Raw genomic sequence first — 21,832 nt, 5'->3', positions numbered from 1 at the left:
CAGGCATTGTGGCACAGTGGGTTAATCTGCTGTTTGAGATGCCTACAGAGCACAAGTTCAAATCCTGGCTGCTCTGCTTCTGATCCAGCTCTTTGCTAATGTACCCAGGAAGCAGCAGATGATGGCTCCAGTACTTGGGTGCCTGTCACCCACATGAGAGACTCGGGTGGAGTTTCTGACTCTTGGCTCTGGCTTGTCTTAGCCCAGGCTATTGTGGCCATTTTGGAGTGAAACAGCTGATGGAAGATTTCTTTTTGTCAGTCTGCCTTTCAAAGCAAGCAAGCAAGCAAGCTTTTTTCTTTTCTTTTTTAAAAATTTTGTTTAAGTTATACAAGTTTCGTGTATTTCATATATACAGATTTAGAAACTCAGTGATACTTGGCACCCTACCCTCCCTCCCTCCCACGCTCCAACCCTTCTTCCTCCTCCAAGAAAGCTATCTTTAGAAAACTTAATGGATAAGCTGGATAAAACTGAACGGATTTATCATAAGGGTCCCCAAATTGAGCCTTAGTATCAAAAGTACATTGATGCAAAACTCTGTTAAAGTGACTTTTTTCCGGTATTTTGGGGTATCAATCCTCTCTTGATAAGAGATTATAAAAGGTTTTCCTTTACCTATGAGAGATCTGCCTAGGAAAGTTCTGGGTCTTATCAGAATAGTTCCTTGTGCTTCCTTTTGTCTTTAAAATATTTTAAAAATTATGTAAAAGGAACAAATTTTGTGTATTTCATATATACAGTTTTCAGAACATAATGATTCTGCCTCTTGCCTTCCTTCCTTCCCGTGCTCCCACCCTCCCTCTTTCTTTTCTTATTATTTTTGCAATGATATATTTGCAGTATTTATAATCACAAGATTTTAAAATAATTTTGGAAAAGTTTATTTGAGAGTCAGAGTTACAGAGAGATAGAGAGATCTTCCATCCGTTGGTTCAGTTCTCAGATGGCTGCAGCAGCCCCGGACTGGGCCAGGCTGAAGCCAGGGGCCAGGAGCTTCTTTCAGGTCTCCCAAGTGAGTGGCAGCTGCCCAAATACTTGGGCTATCCTCCGCTGCTTTTCCCAGGCCATCAGCAGGGAGCTGGATTGGAAGTGGAGCAGCCAGGACACCAACTGGCGCCCACAGGGCATGCCAGTGTCGCAGATGGTGGCTTTCACCTGCTGCCCTACAAAGCTGGCTCCTATAATCACAAGCTTAACCCAACAAGTAGTAAGAATAAAAACCAATGTTCCTCAGGAGTATAGAAAAGGACTAAAAACAACAATTGAATCACAAAATGCCAGTTTTCCTCTGTATTTTAGTTACCACAAATCAGGGAAAAAATATGCTATTTGTCTTTTTGGGATTGGCTTATTTCACTAAGCATAAATCTTAAGTTGCACCCCCCCCCTTTTTTTTTGTGAAAGACAGGATTTCATTCTTTTTTACAGCTGAGTAGTTTTCCTTTTGTCTTTATTAAGTCTTGATTACTTAAGGAAACTGAGTCTTTTCAATATAAGAGAGAAGTTCTTTATAAACAAGAATGTAACTTTCTGTATTTGTCTTCAAAGTATTTTAATTGCCACTTTGGTGTTGGTTGATCTGTGATAGTAGTTAATCAATTGTCTTAAACCTCTTGACGTTTTTGACAAACTTCCCCAAGGCAAATTCTAAATTAAATATTTTTTTTAACCTCAGATTAACTTTGATATTTTCCAGAAGGTTCCTTGGAAAATCTCCAAAGCTTTATCCTGCACCTTCTAAGAGACACATATTGAAATAATTAAGCTTATTTGATTCGTTAAACTGTGCAGGAAGCATTGTCAAGCAAAAATGACATTTAGCTTCCTTTATATTATATATGTTTGGGTGCATGTGACTAAGATAAGTGCAGAAATCATATAAAGTTCATGGAAATTTTCAACACCCTCACTATTTATCTTTCTAATACTCACAAATCAGTCATAATTCTAGTTTTTATCTTGAAATTTTGTATGTCACAGAAATGACCAGATTTTCTTGTAAACTGGAATATAATGAACTCTTTTCAAGTATTTAATCATCATTATTTTAAAACCATTTGTCATTCACAGATAGCTGTGAATTATTTTACTCTGATACTTTTCTGAAGACTTTTGCAAGCAACTATGATCCAAAGTTGCTTCATTTTCAAAGGGATTCATAGAAAAGACTGAAAACCACAGGTTTCTGGTAACTCTAAGAGTCTACCTTTGGAGTGGGAAAGAATTTCTGGAGCATGAAATGAAATAACTGGTTCATAAAACTGCTAGCCCAGTATCAGGTGAAACAAGGGTTAATCACAGGGACTACTTGGAACTGATGAAGAAAAATGATGTTTTTAAAAGTGGATTTTTGTTTGAAATATTGCTGATTCTTTAATGTTTTGTTTTCCAGATTTAAAAAAGACATTTTCTCCTTTCTCTTAAGATATCTGTAGCTTACAACAATCTGGGAGATTTATGGCTTTACTTTTCCTTCTTACCTGATCCCTCTAGAATTCAGAAATCATCTGAAAATTCTCATTTTCACAGTGATAGCTGTTGCAGAGTTCCACTAAAAATCTATTTTCTCCCTCTCCCTAACAAAATTAACTTCTTTTTTAAAAAGGTTTTTATTTGTTTGTTTTTATTTATTTTAAAGGCAGAGTGATGCACACACACACACACAGACACACAGACATACAGACAGCTACACACAGAGAGAGATTTTCCATCCGTTGATTCTCCCCAAATGTATGCCATAGCTGGGTTTGGGCCAGACTGAAGCCAGAACCTAGCAACTCCATTCGAGTCTCCCACATGGGGCGGGGACCCAAGTCCAAGTCCTTGACTTGCTGCCTCCCAGGGTGTGTCTCAGCCATAAGTTTGCTTGGAAGTGGATGCAGGACATGAATGCAGGCACTCTGCTATGGGATGCAGGATCTCACGTGGCATCTTCTTGTTTTGCCACAACACCTACTTCCAAGAATCTATTCTCTTAGTAGCAGAACAGAACTGAAAATAAAAATGTCATATATTTGAGTTCACAGAATCATGTATGGCCAGACAGTTTTAATGAACTAAGGAGTTTTGTGGAGCCAACAAAGCCTCTTGGAGATGGGACCTTGCTCACAGCATCTCTATCTTATTGACTGCGTAAAGAAGGCCACTTCCTGGCAGGTGCAGGAGTCTTAAGAATATTTCCAGGACCTTGAGAAGAGAGGAGTTCACCTAAATGTGGCAGTATTGTGGATAGGGTCGGATGACAAGCCTGGCTTCCCAGCTTTGTAAAAGTCCCATCTGAGACTCCCTATAGATTTAAAAAGATCCTATATGATCAAATACCATTCCAGCTCCACTGATGCTAATAATCAGGCCATATTGGAGTTTGAGGAGATTGGACTTCTCTAAAAAAATTAGCCTTACTGTGATTATGTTTGGTATTGGGGTGGCTGTGGGGAGAAAAAGTATTAAAAATTACAATTACCTGTTACTGGAGTCTATTCTTGTTCATTGTCTAAGGTTTTTGTCTACCTCTGAATTGTACAGGATTATGATTGTTTTCTAGTTTCTGCTAATATGTGGCTACAACTCAGAAGGCTAGTTTCCATTTTTTTCTCCTATCCTCCTGATTTGCTATCATTGAAAACTAACATTTTCCTTTTCCTGAAGCTTTGAAAACTGAAACTGAATTATTTTTTAATAAACTTCAGAGAAATCGTTACAACAACTCATATAGGAGCAACAATTGTGGGACACTACAAAAGTTCACCAGAAGATTCATTGACATTGCCAGAGACATTCAAACTACGAATTAGGAAATTCTGTTTTTTTTTTTTTTGACAGGCATAGACAGTGAGAGAGAGACAGAGAGAAAGGTCTTCCTTCCATTGGTTCACCCCCCCCCCCCCAAATGGCTGCTACGGCCGATCCGAAGCCTGGAGCCAGGTGCTTCTTCCTGGTCTCCCATGTGGGTGCAGGGCCCAAGGACCTGGGCTATCCTCCACTGCACTCCCGGGCTGCAGCAGAGAGCTGGACTGGAAGAGGAGCAACTGGGACAGAATCCGGTGCCCCAACCAGGATTAGAACCCAGGGTGCTGGCACCACAGGTGGAGGATTAGCCTAGTGAGCCGTGGTGCCGGCCAGGAAATTCTTCAAAATTGCCATTGCTTGTTCTCACTCTACCACCTAAGGATGCTTCAAGTCCAACATCTAAGCCCACTTGAGTCTTCCATGTGGGTAGCAGGGGTCCATGCTCTTTGGCTATCACCCACTGCCTTCCCAGAGGAATTACAGGAAGTTGGATCAGAAGCAGAGCAACCAGGACTCCAACTGGTCCTATGATATGGGATTGCAAGCTGCAAGCGGTGGCTTAACCTGCTGCTCCACAGCATTAGCCCCACAGCATTAGCCCCACCTCTGCTCATTTCAAACTTCTTTCTCTCTTAGCTAGAAGCCTGTAGTAATTTTCAAAAATTAAGCCCTAGTATAGAACAGTTTCAGAAGTGTTTATGGGAAAAACATTTTCTAACCAGAGTATATATACTTGTTGTACAGTTTTTTTTTTTTTTGACAGGCAGAGTGGACAGTGAGAGAGAGAGACAGAAAGGTCTTCCTTTGCCGTTGGTTCACCCTCCAATGGCTGCCGCGGTTGGCGCGCTGCGGCCGGCGCACCGTGCTGATCCGATGGCAGGAGCCAGGTGCTTCTCCTGGTCTCCCATGGGGTGCAGGGCCCAAGCACTTGGGCCATCCTCCACTGCACTCCCTGGCCACAGCAGAGAGCTGGCCTGGAAGAGGGGCATCCGGGAGAGAATCCGGTGCCCTGACCGGGACTAGAACCTGGTGTGCCGGCGCCGCAAGGCGGAGGATCAGCCTAGTGAGCCGCGGCGCCGGCTTGTTGTACAGTTTTTTAAATAAAATATTTATTTATTTATTTGAAAGTCAGAGTTACACAGAGAGAGGAGAGGCAGAGAGAGAGAGAGAGAGAGAGAGAGAGAGAGAGAGAGAGAGAGATGTCTGCCATCCGCTGGTTCACTCCACAGATGGCCGATCCGAAGCCAGGAGCCAGGAGATTCTTCCAGGTCTCCCACGTGGGTGCAGGGGCCCAAGGACTTGGGCCATCTTGTACTGCTTTCCCAGGCCATAGCAGAGAGCTGGATCAGAAGAAGAGCAGCCGGGACCAGAACCAGCGCCCATATGGGATGCTGGTGCTTTGGGCCAGGGCTTTAACCCGCTGCACCATAGCGCTGGCCCTGTACAGTTCTTTTTGTCCTGAGCTTTTCAAACTCCAGTCAAAACATCGCTTCACAGAGGTACGTTGATCAGCGTCCCCTCCCCCTCAGTCGGGTGGTATTGTTTATGTGTAGTACAGTCAGATTCATTGCGGTATGTTTTCCATCTTTTGTTTCCCCTTGGTTGATTTTTTAAAAAATTTGCCTGCAGTGGAATTCACCTTCTGTTGTGTACAGTTCTGTGTATTTGACAGATACACAGAGTCAGGTACACAACAGTACAGGAGAATTCAGAACAGCTGAATCACCCAAAAGTTTTTTTTAAAAAAAAAAATTTTTTTTTTGACAGGCAGAGTTAGACAGTGAGAGAGAGAGACAGAGAGAAAGGTCTTCCTTTTGCCATTGGTTCACCCTCCAATGGCCGCTGTGGCCGGCGCACTGCGCTGATCCGATGGCAGGAGCCAGGTGCTTCTCCTGGTCTCCCATGGGGTGCAGGGCCGAAGCACCTGGGCCATCCTCCACTGCACTCCTGGGCCACAGCAGAGAGCTGGACTGGAAGAGGAGCAACCAGGACAGAATCTGGCAACCCAACCGGGACTAGAACCTGGGGTGCTGGTGCCGCAGGCGGAGGATTAGCCAAGTGAGCTGCGGCGCTGGCCCCAAAGGTTTCTTAATGATGTTCCCAACCCCTGGAAACCACTGGTTTGTTTTGAACCCTTAAAAAGTTTTGCTTTTTCCTGAATGTCACATAAATGGAATTATTCAGTGTGCGACATTCTGGGTCTTCTGTCTTTCACTAACAACATGACTTTAAGATTCATCAATTTGCGTGAATCAATAGGTTGATACTTTTTATTGCTGAGTAGGTTTCCACAGTACAGATATACACAGGTTTAGTTAACTTTTCACCTGCTGAAGGACATCTGAATTGTTTCCAGCTTTTGGTTGTGAATAAAGCTACTATAAACATTCACATTTTTGTCAACAGAATGTTTGACTGGACTTGTGGTCAAGAACTTGGAGTGGGATTGTTGGGTTGCATGGTAAAAAATGGAAACACTGTTTTCTGGAGTGGCTGCGCAATTTTATATTCTCACTTGCAGTAAATGAGAATTCCACTTTCTTTCTCTTCCTTGTCTATACTTAGACTGTTGTTTCTATTGCTCAAGTTTTGTTTTTCAAATTGTTTCTAGCTATTCAAATAGGTGAGTAGTAACCCACTGAGATTGTGATGTATGTTTTTCTAAGGACTAATGTGGAGTACTTTTTATTGTGGTAATATACACATAAGATTTATCACTGTAACCATTGTAGAGTGATACTCAGCATTGTACAGACAGCACCACCTTCTGACTACAGAACCTGCTCATCTTCCAAAACTGAAATTCTGCACCCAGTAAACGCGGACTCCCCATTTCTCCCCTTACAGGTCCCCTCAACCACCAATCTACTCTCTGCTCTGCCAGCTTAACTCTTTCCGGAAGCACAGATAAGTAGAATCACGCATATTTGTTCTTTGGTGACTGGCTCATTTTGCTTAACATATGGTCTTAAGCTTCATTCATGTTGTAGAATGTGTTAAGATTTCCTTCCTTTTTAATCTGAATAATAATATTCCATTGTATGGACAAAGGTACTTCACAAAAATTTGTGGAAAGATGAAATTAAAAGCTAACAGGTGCTTTCCGTGAACTTTTTGAAGACTCTGTGTCTGTATCTTGCTGTCTGTCAGTGGATGCCTGAGCTGCTTCCATATTTTGGCTGTTATAATAATGCTGCTATGCACATGGTTGCATGGGTACCTGTTCAAGTCCCTACTTTCATTTCTTTTGCATATTTACTCAGGACTGAAATTGCCAAATCACAGAGTAATTTCATGTTGAGCTCTTTTTTTTCTAGGAATCATTATAAACATTTTCCACAGCAGTGATATCGTGTTACATCCCAGCAGCAATACACAAGGGTTCCAGTTTACTCACCTCCTTACCAAAACTTGCTTTTTAAAATTTTATTTATAATGGCTAACCTAACAGACATGAGGTGGAATCTCATTGTGTTTTTTTCATCTTATATTCATGTGTTACATATATTGTAATTAATGAACTGATATTGATATATCATTATTTATACACGTTTCATATATACAGATTTAGGAACAAAGTGGGACTTGCCCTTGTACCACCCACATTCCATCCCCTCCCCTGCTCTCCTTGGAATCCCATTCTTGTTTATAGCTCATTGTGGTTTTGATTTTCATTTCCCTAATGGTTGGTGATGTTGAATAGCTTTCTTGTGCATATTGGCCATTTGTATATCTTCCCTGGAGAGTTGTTTATCTTTTTTTTTTTTTTTTTTGCTTGAGGCTGGTCCAACGTCTGCACTAGGCACAGCTGGGCTGGACCGGCGGCCCCTATAGTAAGGGCGTTAGGGTTTTTATGCAGTTGAACGTACAAGTTTGCTATACAGAGAGTTGTTTATCTTACTATATCTTTTCTCCAGGTTTATTAATTTTGTTGATCTGTTCAAAGAGCTAGATTTTGGGTTTTAAATGTCTTTCTGTTTTTAATTTTCTTTGTGTTTTGTTTCTTTGCCTTTTTCCTGTTTTTAATTTCTTGATTTTTGCTCTTTTATCTTTTTCCCTCTCTTTCCACTTGCTTTGGGTTTACCTTGCTCTTCTTTCTCTATTTTTTTTTTTTTTGACAGGCAGAGTGGATAGTGAGAGAGAGACAGAGAGAAAGGTCTTCCTTTTTGCCGTTGGTTCACCCTCCATTGGCCGCTGCGGCCGGCGCATTGCGCTGATCCGAAGCCAGGAGCCAGGTGCTTCCTCCTGGTCTCCCATGGGGTGCAGGGCCCAAGGACTTGGGCCATCCTCCACTGCCTTCCCGGGCCATAGCAGAGAGCTGGCCTGGAAGAGGGGCAACTGGGATAGAATCCGGCGCCCCAACCGGGACTAGAACCTGGTGTGCCGGCGCCGCAAGGTGGAGGATTAGCCTGTTAAGCCACAGCGCCGGCCTCTCTATTTTTTTTTAAGGTGGAGCAAAAATAAATCTTTTGAGATTTTCTTTCTTTTCTTATATAAGTATTTGATGCTATAAATTCTCCCTTAAGATCCTCCACAAATTTCAATATGTTGGAATTATTTGTTCGTTTATTTAAATATACTTAAAATTGTATTGCAACTTTCTCTTTTATTGAAAGGCTATTTTCCAGTGTGTGTTTAGATTTCAAAATGCTTGAGAAATTTCTAGATATCTTTCTGCTATTGATTTTAAATTTAATTTCATCATGGTTTGAAAACAGTATAATTTCTGTTCTTTTAGATTTGTTAAGGATTGTTTTATGGCCCAGGATATGGTCTATTTTTTGTGAATGCTATGTGCACTTGAGAATAATATGTGTTCTACTGTTGTTGGCTGGAGCGCTTATTTATTTTAAAGATTTATTTGTTTGAAAGGCAAAGTTACAGGGAGAGAGGGGAGACACACACACATACATGCACGCACACACATACAGATCTTCCAACACTGTCTGGATCTCCCCTGTGAGTGGGAGGGGCCCAAGCACTTGGATCATCTTCTGCTGCCTTTGTAGGCACTTTTTCAGGGAGCTGGATCAGAAGTGGAGCAGTCAGGACTCCAATATTTTTTGGATGTCAGCATCACAAGTGGCTGCTTAATCAGTTGCACCTGTGCCCCTGGATGGAGCATTTTATAAATGTCAGTAGGTCAAGTTGGTTGACAGTTTGTTGAACTCATCTATATTCTTAATGGTTTCCTGTCCACTTGTTCCATCTGTTACTGAATGAGACATGTTGAAACTATAATTATAATATTCATCTATAGCCTTCAGTTCTTTCATTTATTCTTCACGTGATTTGAAGACAAACATGCTTCAAGTGTTTTTACTGTTAAGTGCATATACATTTAGGATTGTTCTGTCACCTTAGGGAATTGGCAACTTTTTTATTATGTAATATTTCATTTTTTATTTATTTGAGAAAGGAGAAAGAGAGAGAGAGAGAGAGAGAGAGAGAGAGAGAGAGAGAGAGAGAGAGAGAGAAAGCAGTTATCAACTGTTTCACTTCCCAAATACCTGATGAAAGCCAGGAGCTGGGAACTCAACCCAGGTCTCCTTGTGGGTGGCAGGAATGTGATCCCTTGAGCCATCCCTGCTGCCTCCGAGGGTCTGCATTGGCAAGAGGCTGGGGTCAGGAGCTGGAGCTGAGTACAAATCAGGTATTACCATTTGGAGTGTGGATATGTTAACTGATGTCTTTAACTTCCAGGCTAAACACTAATCCTTAATGTTGCTTTTTATACTTAATGATGCTCCTTGTTCTGAAGTTTCTTTTTCTAATGTAAGGATAGTGACTCCATTTTATTCAATGGTATATATTTTTATCATTTAAGATATTTTAACTCATTTACCTTCTTATTTTTAAAGTGGTTTTTCACCAGGCAGCATACTAATAGATTTTATTTTTTGTCCTATCTGACAATCTCTGTCTTTTAGCTGATATATTTCAATATTTCAGGTTTAATATGTTTATTTATGTAATTGAATTAAAATCTACCATGTTGCTAGCTGTTTTTTTTTTAAATTTAATTAATCTCTTATTGGTTTATATCTTCTCTTTTTCTGCCTTGTCTCGGGTTAATTGAGCATTTTTATGATTCTCTTTTATTATTTCTACTGGTATATTATTTACATCTTTTAAAAAATTGTAGTCTTTAGCAGAGTAGGTATAATATATATTTTTAATTAATCAAAGTGCATTACTAAACAATGTCATCCAATTCACATGTGGTACTTCCTTGCAATTATATTGTCATTATAATATATAATTATTATATCTATTTCAATATTTTGTATTATATACCTATCAAATCTATCTAGAAGTTAAGTGAGAGATATATAGAAGCCAGAGGCAGTTTTAAAATAAACACCCAAATAACCAGATAAAGAATATTTTGTTAGGTGAATAACAAAGGAATAGAAATGTTGACTGAGACATGAACATCATACAGAGTAGGGTGGAAAAGATTATCAGCATTTTCTATTAGTGTATGGCTTTAATAATTATTTAAAATTCACTTCACACTTTGATATTTTTCACGTATTCTTTTTCTGATGGAAACTTAGTTATCTTGTCTGTGTCCCCGTTGTGTTGTTAAGGTCTCTTAGTCTCTGACAAACATGACCTGCTGCTCCTCCGGCTCCTTCTCTTTCCCCACTGCCTCCTCTTCTCATCCGGTCTCACCTCCTCCTTTTGTATCCCAACGCCTTTCATTCAGGCCTTCCCCACTTCATCTTCTTTCATATCCCCTTTGAAAACTAATAGGATCTACTTATTTATTGGAGTATGAGGGAGGGAAACATGGGAGAAGGGAGGGAAGAAGGGCGGGAGAAAGAGAGAGGGGGAGAGAGAGAGAGAGCGAGCGAGCTGCCATCCACTGGTTCACTCACCAAGTGCCTGCAATGACTGGGCTGGAGCTTAAGCCAGGAGCCAGGAATGCAGTTCCTGTCCCCACATGAGTGGCAGGAATGCACTGAAGTCATCATGATTGTCTCTTGGAGTCTGCATTGCCAGAAATCTGGAATCAGGAGGTGGAGCCGGGAGTTGAACCCAGATAATCCAATGTGGGGTGTGGGTGTCTTAACTGTTAGCCTACACTGTTTTTAAAAGCAGTTTTAGGTTTATGGAACATTTGAGTTCCTATATACTCTTCATCCCTTTGTCCCTCCAGTTCTCCCTATTAGTAACGTCTTGTATTGACATGGTGCATTTGCTCTAATTGAGGAGCCAATATTGATATATTATCATTAACTCAAGTCATCAGTTTGCATTAGGGCTCAGTCTTGGGATTGTACATCCTATGAGTTTTGACCCATATGTAATAACAATGACTACCAGTAGGGTGTCATACACAGTTGTTAATGCCCTATAAATCCCTTGTGCGCCGTGTGTTGTGAAGCCCTGACAATCTGATCACTTTACTGTCACAATTCTTGTGCCTTTCTCAGATATCTGTGGTTGGATACCCACAGTACATAACTCACATTGGCTTCTCCCCTCTAGCAACAAGCATTTAAGTTTCCTACTTAACTTTTTTCCCCTAAGTATCTTTTCATGGCTGGTTAGCCCATTTTTTTTAGTGTTGATTAATGTTTTATCTGGATGTGCCACAATTTATTTATCGTTCAGTCATTGGATAATATCTTGCTTGATTCCAAATTTTGGTAATTGTAAATAAATAACCTATAAGAATCAGCGTGCACATTTGTTTTTATGTATGTAAGCAATAAATTTTTAAATGATGGGGTGAGAAATGAAGAATTTTTTCAACTTTTATTTAATAAATATAAAATTTCCAAAGTACAACTTTTGGATTATAGTGGCTTTTCCCCCCATAACCTCCCTCCCACCCACAATCATCCCATCTCCCACTCCCTCTCTCATCCCATTCTTCATCAAGATTAATTTTCAATTATCTTTATATAAAGATGATCAACTTAGTATATACTTAGTAAAGATTTCAACAGACCACACCCACAAAGACACACAAAGTATAGAGTACTATTTGAATAGCAGTTTTACCGTTAATTCACATAGTACAACACATTAAGGGCAGAGGTCCTACATGGGGAGTTGGTGCACAAGATTTTTTTATTTGTTTATTGGAGAGGTAGAATTACAGAGAGAGGAAGAGACAGAGAGAGAAGTTTTCCGTCTGCTGGTTCACTCCCCAAATGACCACAATGGCCAAAACTGGGCTGATCCGAAGTCAGGAGCCAGGAGTGTCTTCTGGGTATCCCAAGTGGGTTTAGAGATCCAAGCATTTGGGTCATCTTCCACTGCTTTCCCAGGCCATAAGCAGAGATCTGGATGGGAAGAGTTGCAGTCAGGACTCAAACTGGTGCCCATATGGGTTGCTGGCACCACAGACAAAAGCTTAGCCTACTATGCCACAGTGCCAACCCAGGAAGACTTTCTAAAAATGATGGAAGCTATTAAGAAAACATTGAGATTTTCAGACTGAAATCCAGCCCTTTCCTGTACTCTCGAGGAACAGTGGTTTTTCTACTTACTACTTGCTGAACTCTCTACTCAGAGGCGGGTTAAGCTTGTGATTATAAAGAAAATTGAAAGTATGTCACTGTAAATATTAAAGGAAAAATGAGAAAAGAAGGAGTGAAGATGGAATTGAGGGAGAGAGTTAGGGCAGGTAGAGTAGGAAGTATCATTATGCTCTTGAAGTAACACCTTGACAGTAGGGACTCCATTTTGGAGCACTTGAGACTCCATTCTGGGAAGGTGTCCCTCCCCCCCCACCCCCCATGAGACTCTGGTCTGAAACTAAATCTAAAACAGTTGAACAATAGTAGTCCACTACATCACACTTGGCAGAGCACAGAAACCCCCTAGTGGCCGGTGCCGTGGCTCAACAGGCTAATCCTCCGCCTTGCAGCGCCGGCACACCAGGTTCTAGTCCCGGTTGGGGCGCCGGATTCTGTCCCAGTTGCCCCTCTTCCAGGCCAGCTCTCTGCTATGGCCCGGGAAGGCAGTGGAGGACGGCCGAAGTCCTTGGGCCCTGCACCCCATGAGAGACCAGGAGAAGCACCTGGCTCCTGCCTTCGGATCAGTGCGGTGTGCTGGCCCCGCCGCAGTGGCCATTGGAGGGTGAACCAATGGCAACGGCAAAGGAAGACCTTTCTCTCTCTCTCTCTCTCTCTCTCACTGTCCACTCTGCCTGTCAAAAAAAAAAAAAAAAAAAAAAAAAAAAAAAAAAAAAAAGAAACCCCCTAGCATGATCGCTCAAACTTGGAAGTGGATAGGTGCACCTGGGTTAATGATAAAAATGTAATTTGTCTATGTCCTACATATGATTAAAACCAATACCTGGATTAATGTCAAGTTTATCATTGGAATTGTAAAGATTGTAACTGATATTGTCAAGATTATAATTAATACTAGTTTCACATAGGTTTTAGGTCAGCTTGACCCCGGTAACCATGTATTCCCCTCTGTTCCTAGCAACCATGAATTTGCCTCCCAATTTTGTGGTTTTTGCCTTTATAAACCCTGTTGCTTTGGGCTTTAGGGTTGAGAGTTCTTTAGGGCGTGAGCCCACTCTCCACCGCCGGCAATAAAGGACCATCAAATTTTATCAATGTGTGGAGCTCCTTTGTTTGCACTCACTCAGGTACAACACTCTTAAAACCAAGTATATGCAATATATTAAGTCTGTTCCCTTAAAAAAATCCCTTACTAAAATTCAGCTGTTTTTTAGTAAGGGATTTTTTTAAGGGAACAGACTTAATATATTGCATATACTTGGTTTTAAGAGTGTTGTACCTGAGTGAGTGCAAACAAAGGAGCTCCACACATTGATAAAATTTGATGGTCCTTTATTGCCGGCGGTGGAGAGTGGGCTCACGCCCTAAAGAACTCTCAACCCTGAAGCCCAAAGCAACAGGGTTTATAAAGGCAAAAACCACAAGATTGGGAGGCAAAAACAGCTGAATTTTTATTAAGAGCTATGGGTTATTTAAATATGTGCTTTTTTCAAAAATTTGAATAATCACCTTGTAACAATGATCAAATTTGGTCTATGTTATGTCATGATTTTAAGAAATCTTATTTCAACCAGATATTTTGGATTTTGAGCCTTCTTGGCATTCTTGACAGGCATTCAAAAAATCAAAGTTTCAAACAATCTGGTCTCTAAAATTTCCAGTAAATCCTGGACTTTGGTTTTTCCAGTTTGGGCCCAACTGAAAAAATCGAAGGACCTATGTCTCTCATCTTATAGAGACACCAACTAATCACTCTATTTGGAGTATATTAGAAGTACTGTCAAGATGTGATGTGGTACCAGACTTTAAGTTTCTATAATGGAAAATGCTATTAATACAAATGTTTGAGAATTAAAAAGTCTAATGATCTTGTGTTACTAGACATGATAGTTATCTTAATGAGAAAGCCCCAGAGGCTTAAAGGGTTAAATACTTGTAAAATCCTACAGGTGCTTTCAAAAATACTGTGAAGTAAGCAAGTGCCTCTTGTTGGTGGATGAGTTTATAATTTTAAACATGGCGACTTAAAGTCTTTTGTCATCCACAGTTATATATGATGTGCTGCTCATAAAACTAAAGCGTTGTTGGTTCTGTGTTTAGCTGTCCTCCTATAGGTTCCTATGGACTTTTTCCAGCCACTTTTATTGTATTCAGTACTTTGGGATGGCTCTGTAAACAGATGAAGCCAATAATGTATTAACAGTACCAACTGAGAGGAAGTATGGTTAACTGAGGTTACTAAAAAGAAAAAGCAATTCAAATCAATTGGCAATCTACAAAAAGAGTTAAAGATTTTAAAAGCTATTATTAAAATTGCTATATTGGTCTATTATGCTATATTATATGTGTGTACATATTGTATGTCCACATGGGGAAATTTTATTAAGAGTTTTATTTTAAATGGCTTATAGATAAGATTGTCCATAAATTTAAGCTGCTAAGATCAATCAAAGATACATTTTAATTTGTGGGACCTGAATCTGTGTATCATATGTTTTAGACTTGTTGTTAGAAAGAAACTAAAAACATTTTAGATGGTTGTGCTTAAGTTTACTGGCTAAACAAACTACACCATGTTAGATATTTAAGAGGTGTTTTCAAATACATGATTCTTAAAATTTATAGAAGGCATTGGACCTTCTGGTAAATGTTTTCTTAAGTTGTTATCTAATGGTTGAAACGGTTTGCTAAGTATTCATGTGATATTGCTATTGTCAGCAAGCGATCTAGGACTTGCTCCCTCATTTCTCTATTCTAAGCCCAACTTGTTCTTTCATTTCTCTGTTCTCTTCAAGGTAGGAAACTAATTCTATTATGAAGGAATTTGTAGGATGCACAATTTAATCTTTAGACCTTATAAAAGAGATGGCTAACATTTTTCTGCAATAGCATAGCCAAAATAAGAACTTAAATAATAATCTCATAGCTAGATTCACTTCGCCATCAGCGAAGTGTACAGTAAGTAGAAAAAACCTCCCTTTCAGACCAAAGGGAAAGAAAGTTTTAAAGTGAGAATACAATTTTCCTCATGGGCATTGTCTACCTTAGAAAAACTACTACAGAACATGCCTGTGACTATAGACTTGTAGTTCAGGCCACCGAAGATTAGAGATGGGACACGGGCACTCCCTTGACTTGCATCCTCTGGTCTGCTTTAACACAAACCAGGAGGAAAAGAAAGCTAGGCATCAGAAGCAATGGGTGGCAGGCCTATTAATGGCTGATCTGTACAGTGATCTGCCCTCAAGGAGACCCAACAGGCCAGTCCACTGCAGTGGCTTTCAATGTGGTAAGCCTGGGCTTCAGCAGAAGTCAGCTTGTGAAGAGCCCTGGCAGCTCTGCCAAGAGTTGGATCACTGGAAATGGACCTGCCCTGGAGTCGAAGGATGCCCAGGTCAGAGCCACAGATCTTATTGGCTCTAAGCTGAAAAGCCCTTCACTCAGCCCAACTTCCAAAGGGACCACTGCAGCTGAGGGGATGGTCAAGTAGGGTCAGCAACATTGCAGGCAGAACTGTAAATTTCTTGTTAGAGATGCCACCTGCCTTTACCTGGCCAGCTCTCCTCCCAGGCCAGCCAAGTAATGAAAGTCAACAGAGTGCCTTCCCCTAGGAGGTTCACACCTCCCTTAGGATATACCCCATGTGAAGAGATAGATAGGTCTGGGCCTCTGAATTTACAAGGCCTAAAGCCCACCAGATTATTATCAAGCCCCTTCTATCAGGTTCTATTTGCCTCTCAATCAGAAAACTTAATTGTAGCTTAGACAGCACCTTTCTTAGCTCCTCTAATAATGACTCTGTCCTTTGTTCTAGGCCCTGTCTAGTGCACTTGGGCCTCATTCCTTTGTAATCATAACCTCTACTCTACCACCAATGGCTCTACTCCCAACATGTGTGTACTGATGGTCCTCTTCCCCACTTAATGCTGTATAATTGTTCAAACCTGGTAAATGCCACTCTTAGGATCATTGGTTACTATCCTCACTCTGTCTTTTATGACCTTGTCTAAATATGATCAGAGTCGGCAAACTTGGAAGGCTTCCATAGCCTTGGCAACTCATGACGACAGCCTAGGATGATTACTGGCACCATAAACTAGAGCGTCAATTTGTTGGGTCAACAACAGGAGCCACTGTGCACTTGCTCCTCATGTGGGATCTCTGTCCTTAATGTGCTGTCCATTTTGATTTAATGCTATAACTAGTACTCAAACAGTATGTTTCACTTTGTGTTTCTATGTGGGTGCAAACTGTTGAAATCTTTATACTAAATTGATCTTCTTTATATAAAGAGAATTGAAAATGAATCTTGATGCAAATAGAAGGGGAGAGGGAGCGGGAGAGGGGAGGGTTGTGGGTGGGAGGGAAGTTATTGGGGGGGGAAGCCATTGTAATCCATAAGCTGTACACTGGAAATTTATATTCATTAAATAAAAGTTAAAAAAAAAATCCCTTACTATTACAAACTCAAGAGACGAACAGTAGGGGGTAGTATTTGCAAGACATTGGGCAAAAGTTGATCATTCCAGTTAACTTAGCACACTGAACATAAATGAGGTGAAGACATTTCATGCTCTTTGATTGTTTTTCTCTGTTTTGTTTTATTTTGTTATTTTGTTATTTGCGTGTCTATGCTAGAAGAGGTGCATGTCAGGAAATCTTTTAAGATTTGTCCAAGAAATCTGGTAAATATTTAAACCTGTTAGGAATTACCAGATTTCAACTTACATCTCACTATCAGGAAAACAAATTATCAAATTGAAAAGCAATCCTTAATTCTATATAATCCATAATTCTAAGTTTGGAGAGGAAAGTTTATTTTCATAGGCCAAAGCTACCATTTTTCAGAATAATAGAATAATATTGTGTAGGAATAATAGTTACTGTTTTTTTAATCCTCTGTAGCTGTAAGAAAAAAACAACCAGCCCACTTCTTTTTTGCTGACAGTTCTTGCACAAGGAATTAGAAGCACCTTCCGCTTTGAGGGCCAGCTCTAACCATGCAGCATTAGCCCTGGAAGAAAAGGAGGAAACTCAGCCATAAAACTCTGAATAAAGAAGGAAAGAAGCAGAAAAGAATTAACAAACATAATATGGAGTAGGTACTATTTGGCATCTGAACATAAAGGGACTTTTCTAATCAACAAGAAATATTCGTATAACTTAACAGACAAAAATCAACCAAGTGTACAAGCAGGCAGGCTAGGAGAAAAGGCATTCAATTTCTCAAAATAGAAGGCCATCTTGTCCCATCCTAGACAGCTGCTCAGGCTGTGACTGAAGACGGAATCAAGATCCACCTCGCAGTGGCCAGTTTGCACGTCCTCCCATGAACAGAAAGCGGCTGCTCTGGCTCCACTGTCCTTTCTCTATGCCCCGGACACATGAGCATCTGCCTGAGTTTCTTATGGCAAGTAAGACCGTGTTCAACTCCATCACAAGACTTCAGTAAGTCACACGGGCACCTGATACCTCTGAGCAGGGTCCGCTTCTTGTGTATCAAGTCCATGTGGGTGGGGGAACCCGCTGAGCCTTGCACCCCACTCCTCAGTGGCAGAGAAATAGGAGGGAGGCACAGGACGTCTCAAAACAGGATGCCTGCTCCGTGTGCAGAAGAACGGGAAAGGCATCTTGGGTTCAGCCCTTGCTGCCAGCTAGAAGTTCACATAAGAGACTCTCCAGAGCAGAGAGGTGAACGACAGCCATGCCCCTAATGTCTGTTGGCTTCTGCTGCTCTCCATTCTTCTACTAATGGTAACCCATTTTTTTTTTTTAAATACAAAAGCATTGCCGAGGTGTCATGACTGTCTTTCACCTCTCTGCTCTGGAGAGTCTCTTATGTGAACTTCTAGCCTATAGAGGTGATACGGCTGTCATGAGGCAGAATTCCTTTTCCAGGAAACCTCAGCCCTTCAACTGATCTGGTCATTACCCTCCAGAACGTGTTGTTGGTGCTAACAACATGAACAAGCATCCTCAGAGCCACAGTTAGGCTGGTGTTTGATTAAGTCACTGGGTACCACAGCTGAACCAAGCTGACGCCCAAGATTGACCACTGCACTCAGTTTGAGAGACCTCTCTTGGATTTCAGGCTAACAGAGGATGCTCAGGGACTGGTTTCCATCCAAAAGGCCAGAGCTTGATTGGATCTGAAATTGTGCATATTCTGGGGCAGACTGCAAATCAGATCAGACTGGTTTCTATGGAACCCAACTAAAGAATAGAGAGTCCAGGAGGCAGTAACTTGCTGGTTTCTCTCTTCTGGCACTAAAATTACTCTCAGAGTGAGTTACTACGAAATTATTGGGGAAGCTCGGTTATGAAATTTAGTACTTAAATGACTCCAACATTATTTAGCTATTAATTTTTCCAGCCAAGGTAATTACTGGCTAACTTCCCACACTGGGGAGCTAAATAGCATTTTATGTAGCATAATCCTAAGGTGCTTTAGGGGAATCCACTTGTACCCAAAAGTAGTTTTTGGGTTGATCTGTCACAAGCCCTGAGATTCCACAGTTAGAGACTCATTCCCCAGCGTCAACTCCTTAAGCCTATTGAAGGAAACACCCTGAAGCTCCACACACAGCGAGGTCCTGATGTAGCCATGGAAAGGGTTGTGCAGGTGGTCCTGGTACTGGAACCTATGAGATCATTGCTCTGTGGGGCTTGGATACACCACCTGCCTGAGCCTAGGAAGTGCGAAATAAGAAGGAAACAAAGGATCGAGAAAAAGGGACATGATGAAGGAGGGTGACTAGGGTTGACGACAGGTGCTCCTGAGGCAGCTTCTCGTCCAAAACCGTGTGAGCTAAGAACACGGCAGCACTGACTGTCTTCCATTACATACCCAGCTGACTAAGCCTAATGAACCAACTCTTCCCTCTGTCTACTGACTGTCCCTCCCCCCCAGCCTGGACCCGTGGCATCCTCCTGCATCGTCTCAGCCCTGGGCAAAGCAGGGTCATTGGTCACCCCCACCCCTGGGGTACCACCATCACCATGGGAACTTAAGGAGGAACTTGTTCTGCAGGGGGCTACGTGGCTAAGCCAACTTTTGTTTGGATACCAGCACTGAGACCCTACAGGCAGACGAGAGCCCCAGAGGACTGCAAGTTCAGTAGGAAATTGACCAGGTGACCTGAGTGGTCTTCTGGGAATGGGGGCGACAAACGTTTACTGCGTCCCGGGAGTCGATGACTGCTCAAGGGAACACGTGGTTGTGCTTGCATTTTGGGGCCATCTGCATGTTCTTCAGCTTGGTCTACTGCTGAGAAGAGCAGAAGGTCTGCAGTCCTGGGTTTAGTCTCAGTTCATTCATTCAATCATCTGGGACCCATCAGGTTCTTATTTCCTCCACTGCCTCGTGTATGAAATGTAGTGTTTCTTGTCTGATATTACACACAGCTCCGGTGTCAGCAATCTTTGTATGCGGCCCCCTCTAGAACAAATGGAAGAGCCTCTGAAGAGTGAAGAAGGTGCCTCCCCCCCAGGTAAGGAAGCTGCACTCGCTGGGGGTCTTCACACTGGGCAAGGGCTATGGAGTCAGCATGGGCGGCAGGTTTCCTACCTGAAAGTGAAAGGCACAAGACTGTATTCACCCTGGGACAAAGCAAGCTCATCTCTTCCCCCAGGAACTGGAGCTTGCTAGGCATTTTGCGGCTCTGTTCTCCTTTGGGAGGGCAAGTTGTCCAGACAAAACCCTGTCATCTTGTAAAACAGAGACCAGGTAAGGATAGGGAAGCAGAGAGTATGGGAAAAAAAATACAACGGAAATACTTTCCTGTGGAATGTTTGGGTTCTAGGTCTTTGGGGAGGAACTGAATGGAGGGAAGGTTCTAGAAGGATTAAAAAAACCAAGAAGTTCTGGGGCTGGCACTGTGGTACAGAGGGTTAAAGCCCCAGCCTGCAGCACTGGCACCCATATGGGTGCCGGTTGAGTCCTGGCTGCTCCACTTTCAATCCAGCTCTCTGCTATGGCCTGGGAAAGCTCTGGAAGATGGCCTAAGTCCTTGGGCCCCTGCACCCACGTGAGAGACCTGGAAGAAGCTCCTGGCTTCAGATCAGCTCAGCTTTGGCCGTTGTTCACTCATCTGGGGAGTGAACCATCGGATGAAAAAATCTCTATTTCTCTCTCTCTGGCTCTACCTCTCTCTGTAATGCTGTCTTTCAAATAAATAAAATGAATCTTATAAAAAAAAAAACCCTCAGAAGTTCCAGAAGAAGAGGAACCCAGGACTCAGTTCAGTAGGTCCTCTGTTCCACAAACCCTGTGCCAGGTCCTTGGATTCCATTCACGTGGTTGTTAGTGATGGGAGCAGAGTCTGGAATCCAGATTTGTCCAGGCTGTGGCCCCTCTGGGTCTTTTTCTCTGCTCATAAAGGCACAGGTGACTGATGAGTTTTCCTTGCCTCCTCACAGACAGAGACGACAGCTGCACTCCAGGGTCACCACTGTTGAGGATCATCCTGGTGGGCAAAACAGGCAGTGGGAAAAGTGCCACAGGGAACAGCATCCTCTGCCAGCCAGTGTTTGAGTCCAGGCTGGATGCCCAGTTGGTGACCAGGAGATGCCAGCGCGAGATGGGCACGTGGAACGGGAGGAGCCTCCTTGTCGTCGACACGCCCCCATCTTTGAGTCCAAGGCCCAGACCCATGAGGTGTACGAGGAGATCGGACACTGCTACCTGCTGTCTGCCCCAGGGCCCCACGTGCTGCTCCTGGTGACCCAGCTGGGACGCTTCACAGACCAGGACAGCATGGCAGTGAGGAGGCTGAAGGAGGTGTTTGGGGCAGACGCCATGAGGCACGTGGTCATGCTCTTCACCCACAGGGAGGACTTGGAGGGCCGGTCCCTGGATCAGTATGTCGCCAACACGGACAACCTCGGCCTGAAGGGCGCGGTCCTGGAGTGCGGGAGGCGATTCTGTGCCTTTGACAACAGGGCCTCTGGGGAGGAGCAGCAGAGGCAGCTGGCGGAGCTCATGGCCGTGATCGCGGGGCTGGAGCGGGCGCTGGAGGGCTCCTTCTACAACAACGACCTCTTCTTTCAGGCGCAGGTGCTGCAGCAAGGTGGACAAGGGCCCATGGAAGGAGACTACAGGCGCTTCCTGGCCAAGGTGAAGCTGCAGGTGGAAAGGCAGAAGCAGGAGCTGAGAGAGCGTGAGAGCAGCTGTCCGCTCCAGGCCCTGCTCAGAGTCAGGAACTGGGTGATTCTGAATCATGAGATCTGTATTGTGTGTGTTTGGTGCAGCCTGTTTGTTGTTCTTATTATCCTCATCATCTTCCATCTTGCTTAATTCTTTGTGCTGTAGCATTTTCTAAGGCATCACCTGGTGAGTTCACTGTTCCAAGTGCCGTTAATTCAGGATCAGATCAACTTTGAAGACACTGTTTGCTGTCTGCACCACGTCTCCTTCTCTGTCTCCGTGATAGTACCTGCGTTCAGGCCTAAATACACCCCCCTCTCTTTGCCAGTGACTCATTCAGAAATGGGCCTGGAAACCCGTGTTAACCAATGAGAAGTGCCTCCAAGTATGCTGTAGAAGG

General features: G+C 42.6%; 1 protein-coding gene across 1 annotated transcript; it reads left to right on the top strand.

The window, feature by feature from the left end:
- Positions 1-19,823: 19,823 nt before the first annotated feature.
- Positions 19,824-21,582, top strand: LOC133759277 (GTPase IMAP family member 5-like). Its single transcript, XM_062190206.1, is given in 3 exon segments — positions 19,824-20,013; positions 20,706-20,912; positions 20,915-21,582. Coding segments are annotated over 3 exon segments (1,065 nt in total).
- Positions 21,583-21,832: the final 250 nt, after the last annotated feature.

Source organism: Lepus europaeus, chromosome 5 (genome assembly GCF_033115175.1).
Source record: "Lepus europaeus isolate LE1 chromosome 5, mLepTim1.pri, whole genome shotgun sequence".
Taxonomy (NCBI): Eukaryota; Metazoa; Chordata; class Mammalia; order Lagomorpha; family Leporidae; genus Lepus; species Lepus europaeus.
The sequence above is the reverse complement of the archived record's forward strand: the minus strand, read 5'-3'. Positions and strand labels throughout refer to the sequence as shown.